The sequence below is a fragment of the Maylandia zebra genome, linkage group LG10 (genome assembly GCF_041146795.1).
Source record: "Maylandia zebra isolate NMK-2024a linkage group LG10, Mzebra_GT3a, whole genome shotgun sequence".
NCBI lineage: Eukaryota > Metazoa > Chordata > Actinopteri > Cichliformes > Cichlidae > Maylandia > Maylandia zebra.
Genome location: NC_135176.1, coordinates 25,102,143 through 25,124,983, shown reverse-complemented (window position 1 = coordinate 25,124,983; position 22,841 = coordinate 25,102,143). Strand labels below are relative to the sequence as shown.

The 22,841-nt window shown below is 42.1% G+C and overlaps 1 protein-coding gene and 3 non-coding genes across 4 annotated transcripts; 2 read left to right on the top strand and 2 right to left on the bottom strand.

The window, feature by feature from the left end:
- Nucleotides 1-96: 96 nt before the first annotated feature.
- Nucleotides 97-169, top strand: trnav-aac (transfer RNA valine (anticodon AAC)). The gene has a single exon. It is a non-coding gene; the product is annotated as a tRNA-Val (tRNA).
- A 1,608-nt stretch (nt 170-1,777) lies between these two features.
- trnav-aac (transfer RNA valine (anticodon AAC)) lies at nt 1,778-1,850 on the top strand. Its single transcript has one exon. It is a non-coding gene; the product is annotated as a tRNA-Val (tRNA).
- Nucleotides 1,851-5,677: 3,827 nt separating this feature from the next.
- Nucleotides 5,678-5,750, bottom strand: trnav-aac (transfer RNA valine (anticodon AAC)). The gene has a single exon. It is a non-coding gene; the product is annotated as a tRNA-Val (tRNA).
- Nucleotides 5,751-8,898: 3,148 nt separating this feature from the next.
- Nucleotides 8,899-12,758, bottom strand: LOC101476753 (15-hydroxyprostaglandin dehydrogenase [NAD(+)]). Its single transcript, XM_004561784.6, has 7 exons — nt 12,479-12,758; nt 11,029-11,152; nt 10,833-10,939; nt 10,454-10,550; nt 10,253-10,329; nt 9,207-9,364; nt 8,899-9,095 (listed from the first exon to the last, which is right to left on the bottom strand). The coding sequence occupies exons 1-7, from the start codon at nt 12,569-12,571 to the stop codon at nt 8,960-8,962; spliced, it is 792 nt and encodes a 263-aa protein (XP_004561841.1). The 5' UTR covers nt 12,572-12,758; the 3' UTR covers nt 8,899-8,959.
- Between the last annotated feature and the right edge of the window lie 10,083 nt (nt 12,759-22,841).

Sequence of the window (22,841 nt, the reverse complement as noted above, 5' to 3'; positions counted from 1 at the left end):
TATGTAATACACAGGTTTAGTAGATAATACTTTAACTGTGAGCTTTTATTTTTATACTGACCTGTTCCCGGTGACCTCTTGGAGCTTTTACGAGTGGTTTCCGTAGTGTAGTGGTTATCACGTTCGCCTAACACGCGAAAGGTCCCCGGTTCGAAACCGGGCGGAAACATATTTATTTGGTTTCCCTGAGTCACACTTTTCATAAACATTACGTTATTAACTGAAGTAACAAGCCATATTTGACCCACGGTCACCCAGTGGGGATTTACTGAATTCAATTCCCTCATGGAAGCCTTTTAAAATATCCTCGATATTAATATAGCACCCAACGCCTGGCTATGAGAAACTAAACATTAATCTTTAAACACATGCAATACAGCACAATCCAGTATACTCCAAGCACACCCCCAATCTTGCATAAATAGGAAGGGTTGTGTCAAAAAATCATATCCAAAAATCTTAGCCAAATCAGACATGCAAATCATAAAGAAAGATGCAATCTTGAACAACAATAGCCACTATTGCTGGCTAACAGGGTGTTGTAGAAACTATACTGCTGGTTAAAAATAGGTAAGAGGAGAGGAGGAAGGTATGCTAGGAGATGGTAAGAAAGAAGGAAAGGCAGGAGTGTGAGGTGCGATTAGGGACTCTAAATTTAGGGATACAGTCCCGAACAAAAGTTCAAGACCATTTGAAACCCATGGTTGGATCATAACGAGGTTCGAAGTAGAGCTTCAACATGCAACAAGAAGAAGTGGAAGTGAGACTAAACATTTTTTGAGCATGCAATTTATTGAAAATGACGCTTAAAATGAAACGGGTTGTTTGACAGCTGATCAAAAGTTTAGGATCGCATGCATTTGAAAGGTCAAATCTGTTCAAAAATGTGGATTCATTGTCATTTTCTTTCAGGTAGTCACACTGTCATGACATTCTGATGGCAAGGCAAATAAACCTTTCCTTTTTGAACGTACGTTGTTGAACACCATATAGTCTGAGTGCTTTTTCCTTCAGTAGAGCCTCAAGAGGTGCAGGGGCGTAAAACGGCCGCTGGCTGTGTCCAGATGTTGCAGAGAGCATCACTCATGACTGAGGGCCCTCGCCTGTGTGGTAACGACTGGGTTTTTAAACAGGACAATTCTACAGTACACAAGGAACTTCTTTGAAGTGAATAACATCACTCTTTTGGACCACCCTACGTGTTCCCCTGATCTAAATCCAATTGAGAACCTTTGGGGGTGGATGGCAAGGGACGTTTACAAAACTGGACAACAGTTCCAGACAGTAGATGCCCCATCTTTAACACGAATTGTATTCCCTCTCACGTCATGGGAACGCAGATACTCAGGCTATCACAGCACATCACAGTTCGCAGTCACACGTGTTTCTGCTGAATCTGAGTAAGCCACTAGGTGGAGACAAATAACTATTAACCAAACACTCAACGGAGACCGAAGGAGAGTTGCTGCGGCAATATACTGGATAATGGAAATGCTTTTGGAAGTTTCTGTTGCATAATATTTTCTGCAGCATAGTGCAACTTTACGAGGCTATACAGAGTTTTTATAGTGAGGTGATTATTATGGCCTCCTACTATGATATGCAGTGTATTAACAGAGCGATAACTAAGGCAAATCTGCGCAGTCCGTGTGTGAGACGAGATGAAAAATCGAAAATGAATACAGCAGACAGGGTATGACTATATAACATACAACTGATCAATTTTCTTTAAACGTTATTCATTTTCTCAAAATATCCCTTCACGAGAGCTAAGCTGGTTTCCGTAGTGTAGTGGTTATCACGTTCGCCTAACACGCGAAAGGTCCCCGGTTCGAAACCGGGCGGAAACATATTTATTTGGTTTACTTGAAAGAACTACAGTAAAGTTTCAGTCTTCATAAGTATTCCATGACGTGAAATGGTAAATCTCCTAAGATGTTGTATAGTTATTAGCCCCTAAGATAAGGCTTAGAGTTTTCACAAGATTGTTGGAAACCTAAGGTATCAATCTGGTAACTCTCCTAACAAAAACTTGTCTCAACCCCTCACTGAAGTCAGGCCAGTTTCTTCCACCTCTTATTCTCTTCCTCTTTTCAATTTCCAAAGTCATCCTACAGCTGCCTACATACATTCTCACCCATCTCTTTCACATTGCACCTTCTGCATAAGATATCCTCCTGTGTACACCTTCAATCACTCTTCTGTGTCACCTTGTGTTCCTTCTTCTTCATAAAGGGCATGTTCACCACAGTAATTTCCATCCTTTCTGCAAAATACAACTGGCCCAGCTTGACTTCTCCACTGAAGGAAGAGCGTTCACCCCTTCAGAGATCAAGACCTCAAGACCCTCACGGCCCCCCTCCTGGACCCCTGCAGTTTGCATACAGAGCCAACAAGTCTGTAGATGATGCTATCAACATGACTCTACACTTCATCCTGCAGCATCTGGACTCCCCGGGAACCTACGCCAGGAGCCTGTTTGTGCCTATTTGTTTCAAAACCATGCTTCCAGACCATCTCCAAGACAAGCTTTCCCAGATGAATGTGTCTGATCCCATCTGCCGGTGGATCATTGACTTCCTGACAGACAGGAAGCAGCATGTGAGGCTGAGGAAGAATGTCTCGGACTCCTGGACCATCAGCACTGGCTCCCCCCGGGTCTGTGTTCTTTCTCCTCTGATCTTCTCCCTGTACACCAACTGCTGCACCTCCAACCACCAGTCTGTTATTAAGTTTTCAGATGACACCACTGTTATCGGACTCATCTCGGACGGGGATGAGTCTGTCTACAGGAGGGAGGTTAAACGTCTGGTGTCCTGGTGCAGCCACAACAACCTGGTGCTGAATGCCCAGAAGACAGTGGAGATTACTGTGGACTTTAGGAAGCACACAGCCCCACTCTCCCCCATCATCCTGACTGGCACCCTCATCACCACTGTGGACTCATTCCGCTTCCTGGGTACCACCATCACCCAGTACCTTAAGTGAGAGCCCACCATCACCTCCGTCATAAAGAAGGTCCAGCAGAGGATGTACTTCCTGAGACAGCTGAAGAAATGCAACAAGCCAACACGGACGATGATGCAATTCTACTCTACAATCATCAAGTCCATCGACATCTTCTCCATCACCATGTGGTCGCTGGAGGGACAAACAGAGACTGCAGCGTGTTGTGTGTTCTGCTGAGAAGGTGATTGGCTGCAGAATCCCATTTCTGCAGGACCTGTACACCTCCAGGACACTGGGGCGTGCAGCTCGGATCACAGCTGACCCTTCTCACCCTGGACACAGTCTGTTTTACCTGCTCCCTTCAGGCAGGAGGTTTGGTCCATTCGGACCAGAAACTCTTGCCATAAGAACAGTTTCTTCTCCTCTGCTGTTGGACTAATGAACAATAACCATATGACTCTTCCCACCACAAGCACACAACCCTATACTGTGTTCTCTGCATCTGTTCCATTTTTGCACTGATCATTACCTGCGTACATGTATATATCAATCTGCTTAGCACTTTTAATTTTTATTTTTATGAGTTATTTAAGTGTTTGTCTTACAGTATGTTTTGCACTAAGCACCGCAGCAATTTCCTAATGTTGTAAACCTGCCCAACATTTGGCAATAAAACCTTTTCTGATTCTGATTCTGAGCGATTCAAAAGTAATAAATCAAAAAGCTGAAAATTGCATTTCTGGTTGACAGAAAAAAAATGTTTTTCTTTTTTTCTGTGATGCAAAACTCCATTCTGCTTTTTAAAAATGTATTTTTATTGGGAGATCTGTCTTCCTCTCCCTCTCTAGATCTCTCTATTCAAGAACAGAAGCCACAAGAAGATTAAATGGAGCATAAATAGAGTAGTGATTTTCATGCTTGCCTGACATGTTAAAGGTCAAAGTTGAAACACACTTTTCCTTTTCTTCATGCTGGGATTAAACGGTGCGGGTTTCCCAGAGCTCAAGCAACATGTTCAAACTTGATCATGCACACAATATACCAACACCCACAGATGTAATGCCTGAGTAGACTTGTAGTCAAGACCGCCTAATCCGAGACCAAGACCAAGTTGAGGCGAGACCAAGACCGAGACCAAGACCGGGACAAAAAAGACTAACTTTTGTGTGCTTTTGAGGGCTGACATGATGGTACTGACTGGCCCCAAAGTCATCTGACAAAACAGCGATCACCTCCAACAACTGTCTAAAGAATGGGAAATATGTAACTGGTTTCAGTTATACTTTATATATAGATAAAATTGCAACATCAAACTGAAGATTATAATCCACAATGTGGAGGGATTTGAGCATGGCTGAGCCACTGTGTGTCGCTGCGTGACAGCTGAGCAGCGCAAGGAAATTAAGTGAGGAGCCGGCTCTCGCTCAATGGGAGTCGACTATTCTGATTCACTACAAAGCACTCTCTAAGCACGGCTCTTAGAGCTAAAGCTTTTGCGCATGATGCATTATCGAACGTTACGCTGTGTGTCATGGATACTGTTGACTCCAAATCTCCTGACCACTATGTTGATCTGAGACAGCAAGACCGAGACAGCGAGACCAAGACAAGACCGAGACCAAAGTCCGTCGAGACCAAGACGAGACCAAGACCACGTAAAAGTGGTCTCGAGACGGGTCTCGAGACCAAGACGGGTCTCGAGACATCCAACTCTATGCCTGAGTAACGTAATACATCAAGATTCTTTATTACAGGATGGTTTCTATTTACACTCCGGACACTTTTTTTTATCTGCACCCTGCTACCTGAACCTCGTCTTGCATTCAGAACTGCATTAATTAACCAGACTTGTAAGGCGAACATGATACCACACTACAGACACTGGTGGAGTGTCACTCTGGGGTCAGTTTCTGCCACAGACATGGGTTATAGTTAGACTGGTTTTGATGTTGTAATGTTTTTGTAGCAGTCCTTTAAGCACAGTTTGAAGATAAAAGACATTTTATGAAAATTTGGCCTTATTTGACCTTGAAAGAGGGGTCAGAGGTAAAATGTGACATGATATTAAAAATCTTTATGGGGTACTTTCTATAAGTGTTTACATACAGAATAATGAGACACAATACCAAAAACATAACCTTTTTGGCAAAGAAGGCAAAACCAAAAGAAAACATGATTTGAGGAATTTTTTGTTTGTTTTATTTGTTTGGGTTTTTTGTTGCTGTTTTTTTTTCCAAGCATCTGCCAAATACCTAAATAATGATATCAGATATTGACATGAGGCTTAGCTGTCCCACTCCCATCTCCCCATACTCACACTCCAGACACTGAACCAGTCCCACTGATATCTGAAGAAGCAGGTGAGTTTATTTATGTCAAAAAATGTGTCTAATTGCAGGAGGATGCTTGGGAATTTAATATGTTTTTCTACACACTATTTATTTTGTAGTACTAATACCCATTGTCACTAAAACTTAGATAAAGAGAGAATTTTTGGAGAAGTATGTATTGCTGTCTATCACTGTTGTACACTGTATCAGATTTGCAGGTGATGAGAGTAAAATCAGATTAAAACCTAAACAGAATAAAAAAAAAACAATGGTTTTTGTAAATCTCAACACTGAAACAAAGTTTACAATATTTATACACTGCATTCTCGCTGTATATGTGAAGCCATGTTTGAAGAAGAAGAAAGAAAAAGAAAAAAGAAAAAAAAAAAAAAAAAACATGTTTCCGCCCGGTTTCGAACCGGGGACCTTTCGCGTGTTAGGCGAACGTGATAACCACTACACTACGGAAACTACGCATGCGCCACTAAAGGGTCAATCGGAATACAAATGCAGCACATGTAAAGAAACAAGCGAATATGATGCATGTTTTAATTGTACAATATTATATTATATTAATGATATGCAAAATTGTCATATGTTCTAAAATAAATATGATTTATGACAGCATCCGAAGAAGAAAATGATTAGATAACATTAAAAATGTCATGTGTTCTAAAATATAAGAATAGAAGTCGCAAAAATGTTCTCCCAACAATGACAGATAATATTTTATTGAAAATGAGTCAAAAGAATCTAGTCTTGGCTGTTTGTTTGTATAACTTACATTATTTTCCCATGATACTTAATAGTGTATTAGTAGAGGATTTTTTTTCTGCCTGTCCCATTTGGTTCTTTAGCCGTCAGAATTGTTGTCTGAAGACCAACAAGGATACCCAATGGATTTATTTTGCCAAATGGATCATCGTGGCATTGCCGTATTGGTCCATTTGATCGACCTTTGTTTTTATTTTTTATTTTATTTTATTTTCAGATGTTACAGACGGGACAGACATGAGTGAGGGATAGGAAAGGGAGAGAGAAAGAGGAAGGAAAAGAAAAACAGAAGGGGAGAGGGACAGTGAGAAAGGGATAAAATAAAATAAAATCTCCTGGATCACCTGTTGAGAGAGAAAGAATAGAAAACAAGCAAAAAAAACCCAAAGCAACATACTAAACACAACACCATCGCATTAATCTAGCTAAGTGTAAACAGCAATAAATACTAAATATTCAATGTTGTTGTGCAGCACGCAGGACAGACAGCACACAATGTGCTTTGAAGTAGCAGCCAAGAAAGGTGTAATTTAAGTCTACAAAAGTGAACACGCGTGTGCACACCTGTGTGGATCAGCGTGCTTGTATTCAAATGGTTTCCACATGTAATGGTCTGCAAGAGGATGTAGAGAGCCATAGCCCCGTCCCCCAGGGCATGAAGCAGACATGGAGGAGATCCAGGCCCCAGACATCCAGAGGCCCCAGAGTGCGAGAGCCCAAGGAGGACCACCGGAGGGGCATCCGTGCCACCTTCATGGGAAGGGCTGAGGATTCCCAGACGAGGCGTCACCCAGTAGCCACCGAGCAGAAGCTAGAGGGGGCTGCACCGGCGTGCCCGCCGGCTCTGCCGGCAGCCAGCTGTGCCAGAGTGAGCCAAGCCGCAGGCCAAGACGCCGGAGCCCTGAGGGCCCCCTGCACCCCAGAGGAGGCCTGACCGAGCAACAGGCGCCAGGCCCCGCCAAGTAGCCACCGGGAGTGAGCTGGTACATACCTGAGCGCCCAGCCCCGGACACCAAGAACCACCAATGCACCGACCCCTGAGGGCATCAGTCACCGGCAGGGAGTGTGGTGAGGGGAGATAGGCCTCCACACTTTGGAGGGCCTGGGAGTTCCCAGAGAGGTGGAGTCTAAGACTCGACCTGACATATAGACACAGACAAACAGGCACACACAGACACAGACAAACAGCCACACACAGACACAGACAAACAGGCACACACAGACACAGACAAACAGGCACACACAGACACAGACAAACAGGCACACACAGACACAGACAAACAGGCACACACAGACACAAACATGCATTCCCACCATCATGCACACATATACAAACACTCAGCACTCACCCAACGTAAGGATTGACATAAATGGACATGTACACACAATCACACTCCCCAAACATACTCTATACCCCGGGTCCAGGTACCCTCGCCCCCAGAGGGGGAAACAGAACCCAGACCCAAGAGATGTTACCCTTCCCCCCGGGGTGGAGGCAAGCAGACCATCCCAGGCTCCGCAGCAGCAGGGAGGCCAATCGGAGGACTTTAAGCAGTTGTAGAGATGAAATATTATTTTACTGTTACTATTCATAATCATTATTATTATTGTTGCATCACTTATGATTTATCATTATCATTTCATTGACACATTTATTGAAACTGTTGATGTTACATTAAAGTCTGTATTTCAGGTGTTAGCATAAGCACATAATCTTTCATTGCAGGTGCAACTGTAATCATGTTATACACATATTGCTAATTAAAGAGTTGAAGCTAGGTCAAGTTAATTAATGGTTTGAAGCTACGGGCAGCGCGATGTCTGGCCGATCAATGGAGCCAAGTACAGCTATTGAAAGGTTGCCTACATGTTTACAGTACAATTTACCACATATTATACATGTTGTCTAGAGATGGAATAAAGGCCTGTGTGGGTGCATTCAGCAGCCTGCTGCATTGGAGTTTGCCTGGTAACAGATGACTCAAACGGAGTCAGGAAGTATACTTCTAAAAGGTCTTTGTTGAGTGAGGTCATGTACTGAGGTTAAAACACAGACATAAGTCTGCCTGCACACAGACTTGTTTTGCTTGTAAATGGCATGCTCAAGTTCTGTTCTGAAGTGCAGAGGGTGGAATAACAGGAAGCATCTGGAGAAACAAAGGAAGTAGCTGTTCTTTTTTAGAATATCTCCTACCTGGAATTACTGGAACATGCATCTGCAGTGATGCAGATTACTGGTCATCATATGTTATAAAAAGAGCCCATCTTCACCACATATATGTGTTTTAATAAAATCATTCTTTTGACGCACTATGGACCTTCAGTTATATGTCTCTTTTCTCAAATAGGAATCAGGACACAGTTCAGAAGCCTCATTGTTCATGAAGATTGTTAGTTCACTGATCTGAAACCAGACTTTCTTGTGTAAGGTGAACATGATACCACACTACAGTCGTTTAAGCATAGTTTAAAGATAAAAGACATTTTATGAATATTTTAACCTTATTTGACCTTGAAGGAGAGGTCAGACATCAAATGTGACATGATATTTAAAATCTTTATGAGGTGCTCTAAGTAATAAGGATTTTTGCCCATTTTTAACCAACAAATCGTTAAGTTGACCATGAAAACCTTGTTGGATGTAAGCCAAATTTTAATAGGTTGTTGACATGACCCCACTCCAAACCCTTACAAAGTTTTACCAGAATTCATTCAAAACTTTTCAAGGTACAGAATAATGACACACAATACCAAAAATCTTATGAGGGGGACAAAACCAAAACAAAACATAGTTTGAGCAGTATTTCTTTTGTGTGTGTGTGTGCGCGCGCGCGCGTGCGCGCGCGTGTGTGTGTTTTAACTTCAAGTATACTTAAAGAATGATATCAGATACTGACATGATGATTTTATGGTTTGTCACTGCTCTTATCCAGTGTTGGGAAAGTCACATAAAATTTTGAGTCCTTTACGACCACGAGGGCCTCTCCATTTTTGGTCTCATCTGTTACCAGCTCAAGGATGCACTCTGCTACCTCGGTTGCACTGCGTCAAAAAGATACAATATGCATTTTAAGATGATTTTAAATCCAGTTGTAGAGGGGGAAACCCCCCAAAATGTTGATGTTGTAGGGGTTACTACAAACAAAGACTTACGTTAACACCCCAAGATTCTCTCGCATCTGAAGTCTTGCATCTACCAGGTGGGCAAATTGGCCCGTTTGAGATTTCATTTCAGAGATCAGGTTTGTTTGAACAAAACCTGGGCAAATAGCATTGACCCGTATACCATAGTCTGATGCTGCAAAGGCAGCCTATTGGAAAAAACAACAACACATAGTTAGGCTTTTTAAGTTACATTTCATCTACATAGAAAGCGTAGTGTGAGGATAAACAACAAGTGCTCTTTGTTTCAACATTTGCATTTTTGAAGTTCAGTGTCCAAAGATTCCAAATTTAAAGATGAAGTCTGAAAGATTCTGCACATATCGTGCACGTGCACAATGTTTGCACATTTTTCTAATTTTGCCTCTTACACCTCCACACTGGATTACAAATTTAACCATCCAAAGAATTGTAGTAACCGTTTAGGAACATTTTCAGACAAAAGTAATTAAACAAACTACCACAAACTGTTTGCCAGTGTAGACGTAAAACCAGAGTCAAATTTCAGGCTGTCTGTCCAGAACCAGTACAGGTTTGTTTAAAATGTGTTCATGGAACGGGACAATGCTCCCAAGCAGCAAATCTACAACAGAATGGCCCAAACAGAAAGTAATGAAGGACTTGCAGGCAAAGAGATCAGTGCATAGACAAATACCTGCAAACTTCCATAAACCTGAAAAAATGTTGTAAAGAAGAGTGAGTTAAAATTTCTCCCCAACAATGGGAGTCATACGTGGATGGTTACTGGATATTATTGCTGCTACACGGTGGCTCTACAAGCTGTTGAATAATGTGGTGTTTTTCACTGCAGAGTCCTGTGAACGCTTTCTTTTTCACTTGATGTTATGTGCGAGCGCTGCCTCAGACTGAACTGTGAGGTCAATGTGCAGGAAATGCCAAACAATAAAGTTAAAAATGAAAAAGTAAGGCAAACATTTTATTAGTATTAAATTTGCTCTAGTTTCAATTAATTTCTGCAGAAATTTGATAGATTTTTTTTAAATCTTCTTAAACAATCTCATGGGAGAATCTCTTACTGCAATGGATCGAGTGAATCCGACCAGCCCGTGTTTAGTAGCCGAGTAGACAGGAGCTGTAAGCAAAGGTCCAAGACCTGTAGGATGGGTTATATCAATCATTGTACAGGGTTTAAGTTTAGTGTTATTAATGTAATGACATTTACAATCCTAGTCTGGTATGTCTCCAATTTGTCTCCAATTTGAATTTACAGTATTTACCTGCCAAGGATGAAACATTGATGATGACCCCTCCTTGACCTCCCTTCAATTTGTTCATGTGCTCCAGAGCCAAATAAGTTCCCCTAATAGAGCCCACCTACAGGAAAAAAAAAAACCCGTCATTTTGGCATCAGTTCATACAGTGAAAATCTGTTTTCTCTCTGTAAACACTTCAAACAGTCATCTGCATACAAAACATTGTGATGAATAACAGGAAGAATAATGTAACCCAAGCCTACTAAATTTGGACTTTCTCAGGTTGCCAATTGTTTATTTCAGACTAACTAATAAAAGGAACAACATCTTTCTGAATGAATCAGCAATTCATAAATTTGAGGTATTAGAAATATAATTAATTGTTGTGCTTTCTCTTTCTCACAAGGTTTGTGGAGACCATATTCTCCCACTCAGACTCATCGAACATGCCGGCATTGTTGCACAAGATGTCGATTCCTCCAAAGGTTTCTACGGCTTTCTGAAAGGCAGCTGAGAGAGGAGAAAACAGTGCTTTACAATTATGCTAACCTTTGTACCTCCAACATTTATAATCTGATTTCCAATGTCATGTGTTTTACCTTTGAACTCCTCATCTGATTGTATGTTGCATTCCCTGAACAGCATTCGATCTGGTTCGTACTCTTTGCTCAGGGCTTCGACCAAACTCTCCCCTGCGGCTTTATTCTTATCCAGAAGTACAACCTGTTGACAGAAAGGACAGATATGCTGTCAGTTTGTTAGGTACCCATCTAGGCTATTTGAAAACATATGAACTACTTTGACAGACTTGCAGTAATTAAAGGGTGTTGGTAAGTTCCGACACCGCCTTGTGAGGTCGACCATTTTTTATAAATCTTACTTTATTTTTGTGATTTTGCCTGTAGCTTGGTGAGCTGTGATGAAGCCCGGGTTGGGCATGCAGGCCACTGTTACTGTTGCTCGTAGTTTAATTCTGCACGTACACATAGTTAGATTTCACACCTACATCTCTGAATCTTATTGCACACATATATTTGGCCACGCTATGCCTGAGTATATTTAGAAGTTGTTTGTGCAGACCAGTGCGAGGCCGGTGCAGAAATGGGGAACTATGGGCTGGGAGGTAAGTTAATATGCCAATTTTCATGACAATTGATCTTTCACTATGCAAATGTACTGTTTGTAGGATTGGGAAAAGATCAGACTGAAGAAGTCACTTGGATGAGTGACGAAACGTGTCTCCCACTGATACGCTACGTCCAGATGAACAGAATCAATTCTTACTTTCACATAAGACTTTAGACTTACGTGAAAGAAGCACAGTTCTATATATAATCCTGTGTAATAATAAGTAGGTTCATCTTTCAGGAAGTTGGCTACAGTGAACTGCTTGCAGACTGACTGGTTTTCTGATTGAAGGAGAATCCATGTATTTGTTTTGTTTGAACTGCTTGAGGCAAATAAAGATTTAAAGACTAGATTGAGGCCATGTCCCTCTTTTATCTCAGAAGTAAAGAATCACATTCAGCCTTTTAGCCTTTCTTTTAGCATGATATCATAAAAAAAAACAAACTCTTGTTTGGTTGTTTTCTCTGGGAAAATCATTCAGTTTAATTTAACTGCACCACAACTCCACCACCCCCCACCCGCACCCTCGCAGGTTGACAACCACTAAATCAACTTTTTTACTTTTCACCTCGCTTTTGGCATGATGTCAACAACAACTTTCTTAGTTGTTTTTTCCAACTAAAGGGTGTTGGTAAGTTTTCTGTGGAAACGTACACCACCAATAAAGCTGCAGCATCTTCACGTACAGTTGAGATTAGTTTAATAAGATGATATCTTTATCTATGAAGAAAACTAATATTGATCCCCAATGCCCTTTTCCTGAGCTGATCATATGAGCTGTAACTTAGTGTAAAAATATCTGAATCCAGGCAACTTGCTTAGTTATCTTTAGTTATCTTATATATAATAAATATCTCTTCCTACACTGTTAAATGATGATGTGTCTACCTTTTCAGTCAATGCCTACAATGCCACACGTACCTTGGCACCATTTTTTAGAAGAATCTCCGTTATGGCTTTTCCTATTCCCATCGCAGCTCCAGTCACTACTGCAGTTTTACCGCTCAGAGCCATTTCAGTAGAAGAAGGGACTGAGAAGGTCAGCGTCCGTATGCCTGCAAAGAAATAAGAGAATGTGAAACAAAGAGAAGTTGCTGGCTTTTTATTTGTCACCACCCATCAGGAAGACTAGCAGGTTCTAACGTTTGACATGCAAGAGAGAGCAAGTGAATGTACAAGCAATAACAATGTGTCAATCAATCAATGGACCACAGTCAGCAGACTTGTCTTGTTCTGGAGAACACAGCTTGGCCAACTATAGTCTAACTGAGCCAAATATGGCTTGCACTCATTTTGGGGTGGACTTTCTTGGGCTGTTTAGAGCTGCCAGTGAAGAATGTGCTTTGTATTTGAATCCATTTATTCTAAAGCTGCAAGATTGCTAAATAAATTAGACTTCACAATTTCCACAGAAATTACGGTGGGAATGTTGCTTCTGCCACACTTGATCTGTGGCTTGCTGCTGAAAAGAGGAGGCAAACAGGCTGGCCAAACAAATCTGAATAGAGACAGCAGTTGATACTTTTATTGTCAGAGGTTCAATTAAATTTAAAAAAAAAAAAGTAGACCTTTAATTTCAAAAATCTGATACATTAAAGCATCTCCACTGGCAGAACACTTTTATCTTTAAAATTAGACGTTTCTGGGAATTGTGTTCATAAATTAACATGAGATTTTGGTTATATCGCACAGCCCTATCTGAAGGGTTGGGTGTTTTGAGAGTCAGTTCTGTTTTCATCCACATTCTTCGTTTGTCAGAGTACTGTAGCTCTGCTGGCTCGGTGCGGGTCATGATTTAGTTGAAACCGGACTGTGTTTAACACATTAAGCTTTAGAAAAAGGCATTACAGTCACGATATAAAGAAAGTGCACTCTCCTGAGTGAGAATGTATAATGTATATGTAACCGAGGACAAGGGATGAGTAAACGGGGCAAAGAAATAAATTGATCATTTATTTATTACATGAGTTAGACATACAAATTCCCAGTCATTTCCAGACAGGACTTACAACACATCCTGCTGATATCCCAGCTGTCCATGAGACTTACCACACAAACTGTGCGAAAATAACAACACTGCAACCAGAGGAGGAGCCAGACATTTGAAACACCCGGGGCTTAGCCCTAAAGGGTAGTATGCATGTGGGATTTTTTTTTTTTTTGAGGGGGGGGGGTGTAGAAATGACTGAAAGATTAATAGGCTCTGTTTTGAGTTTTGTTCAAAAAAGAATGACTTCATATAGGGAAATATATATATCACACATGCAGGACACCTTAAACTAGTTTTTTAATTGAGCAGCAAGACAGAACGAAGTCGGGGCTGTATCAAGACACAGGGACTAAACCCCAATTCAACCAGACCCAGAACTGATCCAGAATTAAAACAGGACTACAACAGTTCAAAAGCAGGATTACTGAGGACTTAACCAAGACATAACCACAATCAGAACTAGATGATAGTAGCACTAAAAATCATCATAGACCTGCACTACACTTATTTTTTTAATTCTACCAAAGTACAATATTTAGATTGAGAAAAGTTTATATAATTATTTAGCCTTGTTGTGCAAACAAGCCTGCAGAACTTAATAAATATAGAATTTGAAAAATAGCAAACCTAAAAAGAAACACTAGGTACGAGATACATGAGTACCTATGATACAGTGATACTTTTAGTAAGCAACCATTTGACTAACATGTGTGTCTCACCTGCTCTTGTTCATCTCTGTTCTGTCCTTATTCTCCTCTCTCCCTCTCTGTTCCTCTCTCTCCCTCTTTGTGCTGACAATCATCAAATATACAGTTGAAACCAGATATTTACAAACTCTTCAGATCAAAACACAAACACTTTTTTAATTGTAACATCAAATCAGACTAAATGTTTATTTTTTTAGATTGATAAATATAAAAACATATTTGTTAACTTTAAGAGTAAAGAGAGAAACTGTCTGTGTTTTTTAATTGCAAATGGCACCAAATTGTATTCAAATTGAGCCACACTTATGGAGCTCCACGATTCTTTTCCTGGTGTTTTGGTTGACATCTCTTGATTTTCCCATGTCAAAGAAACAGGCTCTGTGTTTTGCCTTATATGCATCCACAGCTGTGCCACCAATTTACTCACATGGACTCTACTAACCTATCAGAAGCTTCTTCAGCTCAGAATGGAATCGTCTGGAGTTTTCTTATTAATTAACAATAAACTTAGTGTACATGTACTCCTAAATTTAATGAAAGTGATAAAAAATAGACAGCTCTGTCTCTCTTTATTCTGACATTTAACTAATTCAAAATATATTTCAATATTTATCTAAAACAAAAGTTTACTCTAAATTGATGTTGTACAGTAAAAATGTTTTATGTTTTCTCCCTAAAGTGTATGTAAATATCTGGTTACAAATGTGAATATCCTGCTGTGTACTGAAACCCCTCTTGTTTTGCATAGAAATATACTGAACAACATACAAAGCATAATATATAAAATAACATTTACCTGAGTTTTTTCTTTGAAAGAACCCTCTAATGTCCATTCTTATATTTCAGTACATAACTGAAACCGATTTAGTCGGGGAGGGTAAGAACTGAAAATATGAAATAAACACACGTAAGCTAAGACTCTCTAAAAAATAGCATTTGTTCGGCTTTTCATTTCGCCATTTGTTGATTCACTTGAAGAGCAAGTAAAATAATATTGGTCAAGTGATCAGTTTCATATCAATCTTTCGTGATGCACCGTCATATTTACATTATTTGTACGGTACGAATGATTTGCTTTGGTACCTGCTCAAACTTAAGCTCTCCTTAGTATGGCTGGCTCCGTCTCTCCAACAGCGCACTCACGGGCAGCAGCTCCCCCCGCCCCCTCGCTCAGTCGCTTAGTGCCTGAGCTTGGATCATACCAATATCAGGGGGGGATTCACGCACAGTCGTAAATTCCCACCGTGTGCACTATGTGCTTCGAATATTGTGTGTACTTTTTGTTTTATACAGTTGTCAGCCAGGCATCTAACTATGAAAAAATTACACTCCAAAATACCCCGGGCTTCTGACAAAACAACCCGGGCTTAAGCCCCGTAAGCCACCCCCCCGCTCCGCCCCTGACTGCAACCCGTCACACCCCGCTTAGCGACACTGCAATCGTGGCACACACTGCAAACATGTGCCGCGCTGGAATGGGCTGCTGTGTTCGCTTCGGATTACTCCTCACCCACCCCTGTGGCTTGTCATGTCTTCACAATGTTGTGCTGTGGACATTTATGTGCTTTTTTGTGCAGAGGAGTTTTTTGTTTCCTGTTCTCGTGCTGTCCTACCATGGAAGCACAGCATGAGTAGGGGTCTCTTTTTTTCCTCTTGTACTTTCCCCACTGTAGTGTACATTTCAATGTTTTTTCCCCTCTGATTCTACCAATCTCCGACCTGTATCCCCATGTAATGTTTGTGCCATATGTGTAAGGGTGGGTAGGGGTCCCATTTCACTGCAGGGCAACCTGCATGTGACGAATAAAGCTTTGATTGATTGAAACAATTCGGGTCTCAGCGCAGCTGGGAATCAGTGCTATGCATGGCCTGCGATTGGGAAATAAAGGGAAGTGGCACAAACAATTAAACAAAAAAACAAACAAAAGGGAGGTTAGTCCGCCCTTACACAACTTACTCTCAATCAATAACCGCCTTTACGGCTGGACAGACTAACCAAAACAAAATTACAAATCAATCAAAAGAACGAAAAAAGGACAGCAGAGACAGCACAGCTGAAAAACAAACAACTTTATCAATTAAAATATTACCCAATAAAATATCAATTTTAGGAAACCATTCAAAATCATGAAGCTAAAACAAACACTCAATATACCTACAACATTGATCAGTTTCCCTGCGCGCAGTCGATCTAGGGCTTGATCAATTCTTCTATTAAAATTCGTGATCACACTAAAAAAGTCCAATGACACATTAAAAATAGGCACATGCAATAGCAAACGATCCAAACAAAAATGGCAAAAGTCTCTTACCGACAGTATACCCACTCGCACCTGAGTGAATTAATTGCCTCTGATTTTTTTTTTCCACACACCCACTACCTTTTCACAGCTCTTTTTTTTTTTTTTTTTTTTTTTTGGCCTGTCCCGTTTGGCTCTTTTGCCATCAGAATTGTTGTCTAAAGGCAAAGAAAGATGCCCAACGGATTTACTTTACCAAATTGACCATCCCAGCCTTGCCGTAATGGTCCATTTGATTCACCTTTTATTGTTTATTTTATTTTCACTTACTGAATACGGGACAGACTTGACTGGGGGAAAGAAGGGGAGAAAGAAAGAGGGAAAGAGAAACAGCTGAGAAGAGGGACGGGGGAGAAGGGCAAAAGACAAAAACCAACAGAACGGGCAGAGAAAAAAAATGCATATATCGATCACCTGGATCACCTGCTGAGAAAGAAAAAAGAAAACAAGCAGAAGAGAACAAGAGTAATAGAATAAACAACATCACAATGATATATGGGAATATGACAGTAAATACTAAATATTAAACATTATTGTGCAGCACATAAGATCAACAGAACACAGTGTGCTTTGAGGTAGGAGCCAAAAAGGGTGTAGTTTGTGGGTGTGATCACCCGTGTGTACACCTGTGAGCATGGACGCGCTTGTTTTTTGTTTTTTAAAAGGTTCCTTCATGTAATAATCTGCTAGAGGGTGTGGGGGGGCCACAGCCCCGTCCTTCAGGGCATGAAGCAGGTATGGAGGAGATCAAAACTCCAGACATCCAGAGGCCCCCAGAACACAAGAGACCAAGGAAGACCAACAGAGGGGCAGCCGCGCCACTGTCCCAGAAAGAGCTGAGGAGAGTCCCAGATGAGGGCTCACTCAGCAGCCGCGGAGCAGAAGCCAGGGGGAGTTGCAGTGACGCGCCCGTGAGCTCCGCCGGCAGCCAGCCGCGCCTGAGTGACCGAGCCCCAGGCCGAGAGGCCGGGGGCACCCCACCTCCGAAGTGGCCCGAGCGAGCCCCAGGCTCCAGGCCCCGATAAGCGGCCGCCAAGGAGTGAGCCGGTGTGTACCTGGACGCCCATCCCCGGACACAAAGAGCCACCAACGCACCGATGTCCGAGGGGGACCGCCACTGGCAGGGGAAGTGGTGGTAGGGGGAGATAGGCCTCCATACCTTGGAGGGCCTGAGATGTTCCCAGAGAGGTGGCGCCTGACACCCAACCTGACATATAGACACAGACATACAGGCACACACAGACACAAACATCCATTCCCACCCTCATGCTCTCATATGCACTTACTCCACACTCAACCAACGTGGAGACAGACATAAAGAGACGTTGTACACACGATCACACTCCCCAAGCGTACTCTACAAACCGGGTCTAGGTGCCCTTGCCCCTGGAGGGGGGAACTGCACCCAGACCCAGGTGGTGTTACCCTTTTCCCTACGGTGGGGGGAGGCAGACCGCCCCGACTCTGCAGCAGGAGGAAGGCACCTTTTCACAGCTCTTCAGCCAATCACCTGGCAGAGAGCAACAAACTGCCAGGTGACACTTGTTACATATAGAATAACAATAGAAGACAATGCTGAAAACTAGTGATGGCCAAATGAAGCTTTCTGAAGCACTGAAGCTTGTATTGAAAAACGGTTCATTACTCGAAGCTTTTCAACACAGTCCTGTTTGGTGACATCTGGTGGCCAAAAATACAAAGAGCAGCTTGAATCCACAAAATAAAACCAACTGCTTCATTACGATTGCCTACTCTACAGAGTGGAGTTTTGTCTGATATTGGGCCGCTGTTGTGTTGCTTTGAACGTGTATTTTTTGGTGGTTAAAAAAATGTGTTTTATTTGTTTAATAAATAGTTTTGACCAGTAAACTCTCAAGGTTCAAGGTTCAAGGTTCTTTATTTGTCACATGCATAGTTATACAAGTATAACACACAATGAAATGTAGCCTGACACGCTCCTCGACATGTGCAATATATATATATATATATATATATATATATATATATATATATATATATATATATATATATATATATATATATATATATATATATATATATATATATATATATTCATATATTCATATTCACCCAATATACATTGGGTGAATGTGCAGCAGTAGCAGCAAGCAGGTGAATTCTGTACATTAATATGAATAGACATCTGACTATTTTACAAGATAGACAATATAAACATATTTAAAATTAAAGGAATTGAAATGTACATTGTGCCTTGGTTTAGTGTCTGGAAGAGTCCTGTCTCAGTCAATTATAGATGATGTGAGAGGGCGGGTGTGTGTGTTTAGGGCACGGATGGCTTGGGGATAGAAGCTCCTCTTGAGTCTCTCTGTCCTTTCCCGGAAGATGCGGAACCTTCTACCAGATTGCAGAAGTTGGAACAGTTTGTTGCCAGGATGGGACGGGTCCTTCAGTATCTGCGCTGCTCTAGTCCGGCATCTCCTGGTGTAGGTGTCCTGAAGCGGGTAGGTGTCCTTGTTTAAACATGCACCATGGTGTGGTCTTCCTTTGCTTGTGACTTCTTGATGTTAGTAAATACAATAATTGAAAAATACCACGTTACATATTGTGGCATGCAGAGGAAACTTTACAAAGAAGCTCACAGAGAGAGATTGTTATTCAGCCCCAAGCTGGTAGGGGGAGCTCTTTATTAAGATAAGATAAGATAAGATAAGATAAGATAAGATAAGATAAGATAAGATAAGATAAGATAAGATAAGATAAGATAAGATAAGATAACTCTTTATTGTCATTGCACAGTCATACATAGTACAGTAGTACAATGAAATTGGAAAAACTGTCCTACGTCGGCACTACATATAACACAACACGACACGATATGACACATCACAACGTAACAAACAACACAACACAGTATATTAACTTAGTATAAAAAAGAAGAATAAGTGTATGTGTATTGCACACTGTTATTATTGCACATTAATTATTATTGCACCTTGTTATAAATATAAATATTATTGTTATCGTTTTAAACATTGTTACCTCCCCCTAAAAAGTCCAGGGAGGTATCCAGTCAGGTCAGCTATTTACATTGATCAGGGCTATTGCCCTGTTGTAAAAGCTGTCCTTGAGTCTATTTGTTCGGGACCTCAGCAGCCTGAACCTCCTGCCAGACGGCAGCAGCTTAAACACCCGGTGTCCTGGGTGTGTGCAGTCCCGTAGGATGCTGCGTGCCCTCTTGAGACAGCGAGTGCTGTACAGGTCCTTCAGGGAGGGAAGAGGATGTCCAATGATTTTTTGGGCCATGTTGATGACCCTCTGGAGTGCCTTTCTGTGTGCTGTGGTGCAGCTGGAGAACCACACACCGATGCAATATGTCAGCACACTTTCAATGGAGCAGCGGTAGAAGACGGTCAGCAGCTCCTTCTTCAGGTCCATTTTTCTGAGGATTCTCAGAAAGTGGAGACGCTGTTGGGCCTTCTTTAAGACCGCAGAGGTGTTAGAGCTCCATTGGAGGTCTGTGTCTATGTGCACACCCAGAAACTTGAAACTGGAGACCCTTTCCACGCACTCCCCGTTGATGCTGACAGGCTGCAGCTCGGACTTCCTCCTTCTGAAGTCAACTACCAGTTCTTTTGTTTTGGTGGTATTGAGGTCCAGGTTGTTGTCTGCACACCAATCTGACAGCCTCTGAACTTCAGCTCTGTATGCAGTCTCATCTCCCCCTGAGATGAGCCCCACCACAGTGGTATCATCTGCAAACTTGATGACTGTGTTGTCTGGGTGGGAACTAACATAGTCATGTGTGTACAGAGTGTACAGTAGGGGACTCAGTACACAGCCTTGTGGAGAGCCGGTGTTGAGGCTGAGGGCTGAGGAAAGATGAGGCCCCACTCTAACTCTCTGTACACGGTCTGAGAGGAAGTCTCTGATCCAGCGGCAGGTGGTGGAAGGAAGTCCAATTTCCAGCAGTTTATCTATTAGTCTGTCCGGGAGTATCGTATTGAAAGCAGAGCTAAAGTCAACAAAGAGCAGCCTGGCGTAACGGCCCTGCACTTCCAGGTGAGAGATGGTGGTGTGGAGCGTTGTAGCAATGGCATCTTCAGTTGATCTGTTAGCTCTGTATGCAAACTGGAGCGGGTCGAGTGTGGGTGGCAGGCAGGACATGATGTGACGTCGGACCAGTTTCTCAAAGCACTTCATTATAACAGGTGTTAGAGCAACTGGTCGGTAGTCGTTGAGGCTGCTAATGTTAGTACGCTTTGACAGTGGGACAATTGTGGCTGACTTTAGGCACGGCGGGATGCAGGACTGGGACAGTGAAGTGTTGAAGATCTTAGTGAAGACCCCAGCCAGCTGGTCTGCACACTCTTTTAGGACCTTTGCGGTTACCCCATCTGGTCCGGTGGCCTTCCTGGGGTTCACTGCCCTCAGTGTGCGCCTCACCTCATATTCCTGCACTATGAGGCTTGGGCTGCTGCTGTCCGATGTTTTTGCTGCTGCTGCCTCTGGTCCCTTCACCTCAAAGCGTGCGAAGAAGTGGTTCAGCTCCTCTGCAAGCTCCGCGTTACCCTCAGTCAACGTGGTATTGCCAGGTTTGTAGTTGGTTAAGTGCTGAACTCCCTGCCATACCTGTCGTGAGTTGTTGGTGGTGAAGTGGTCTTCGATCCTTCTCTTGTACGCTGCCTTGGCCTCTCTGATGCCTCTTTTCAACTGAGATCTGGCTGCACTGTACTGCATACCATCACCGGATCTAAAAGCGGCGTCACGTTGCTTCAGCAGGACCTGGACCTCTTTAGTCATCCAGGGTTTCTGGTTGGAATACACCCGGAGACGTTTGTCCACAGTGACACTGTTGACACAGAAGTTAATATATGAGAGCACTGATGTTGTGTGCTCTTCAAGGTCCTGATGTTCGAACACGCTCCAGTCCGTGTTTTCAAAACAGTCCTGCAGCTGATGTGATGCACCTTCTGGCCAGGTTTTCACAGTTTTTGTGACTGGGGGGGCTCTTCTCCTAATGGGAGTGTATGCAGGGATCAACAGCATGGACATGTGGTCTGACAAACCTAGATGTGGTAGAGGGGTTGCTCTGTAGCCTTTTTGGATGTTGCTGTAGGCTTTATCCAATGTGTTTTTCCCCCTCGTTGCACATTTAATATGCTGTTCAAATCTGGGGAATACTGACCTTAAATCAGCATGGTTGAAGTCCCCAGCTATAATGTGCACTGCGTTTGGATGGGAGTTCTGCTGGTTGCTTATTGTCTTGTGCAGCTCCTCCATGGCAGAGTTAGCATTAGCATCGGGTGGTACATACACGGCCGTTACCATGACAACAGTAAACTCGCGAGGTATGTAGACGGGTCTGCACTTCACAGTCAAGTATTCCAAATCCGGGGAACAGTGGCTGTCTACAGTCTTTGTGTTTTTGCACCAGCTGTCATTGGTGTAGATGCATAAACCCCCTCCTTTGATCTTACCGGAGTGGCCGTTCCACAACACACACTGATGTTACACTGTGCTTCGAGGGTCATCAACAGCATAACAGAACTCACCCATGGTTTCATTCATTCTATAAAACAACAACTGTAAGTGCCTTTGAACCACAGTACAAACACAACATTCAGGATAACAGTTAAAAGTAGTGTAACCATAAACAACAAAACAAGAACATCCAAACAGCAGCACACGTCCCAAGGCATGATGGGAGAGAACTAGCCGCTCCCCCAACACGCCACAATATAATATATACATATAATAATGTACAACACATTATGGAGTATGCTTCTGCCCTGAGGTCCTGCCTCCATGTACTTATGCAATTAATCGCTAGACAGGTGTATTTATAAATAATATTATATTAGGGAAATTTTCCCAGACATATTTTTGACCTGTGGGTAGAATTGATTGTGAAATGGAAAGGAAAAATGCTTATGAAATTGCAAATTAAAAACATGATGCATTTAAGGTAACCCTTTTTCATTTTTATTTAAAAAGAGAATTTGTTCTAATGTGCGATGGCCGAACCTGTTCCTTTTGGTGGAGATCATTTATCCTGCCTTAAGGAAAATCCCTTCACATGGCCCAGAGGAGGCTGGAGTGCAGAGAAACTGGTAGAGATGCAGTTTTACAGTCTACCTGGGCCCCACAAACTATCAGCTAAAGAGAATAAATAAATTCAATTGCTGCACATTTGGCAGACTAACATTTTCAGATTAATTAAACAATAAAATATATATTTTTACAACATTACATGTAAAGAGTCAAGTGGAAGTTTTTCTAAAGTTATTTAATGATATTTATATTAT

Coding starts and splice junctions, on each gene's coding strand:
- LOC101476753 (XM_004561784.6), bottom strand. CDS start 12,571: ATGGCTCTGAGCGGTAAAACTGCAGTAGTGACTGGAGCTGCGATGGGA. Junction 10,940..11,028: donor ATCAGATGAGGAGTTCAAAG/GTAAAACACATG, acceptor CTCCTCTCTCAG/CTGCCTTTCAGAAAGCCGTA. Junction 10,551..10,832: donor ATATGGTCTCCACAAACCTT/GTGAGAAAGAGA, acceptor TTTTTCCTGTAG/GTGGGCTCTATTAGGGGAAC.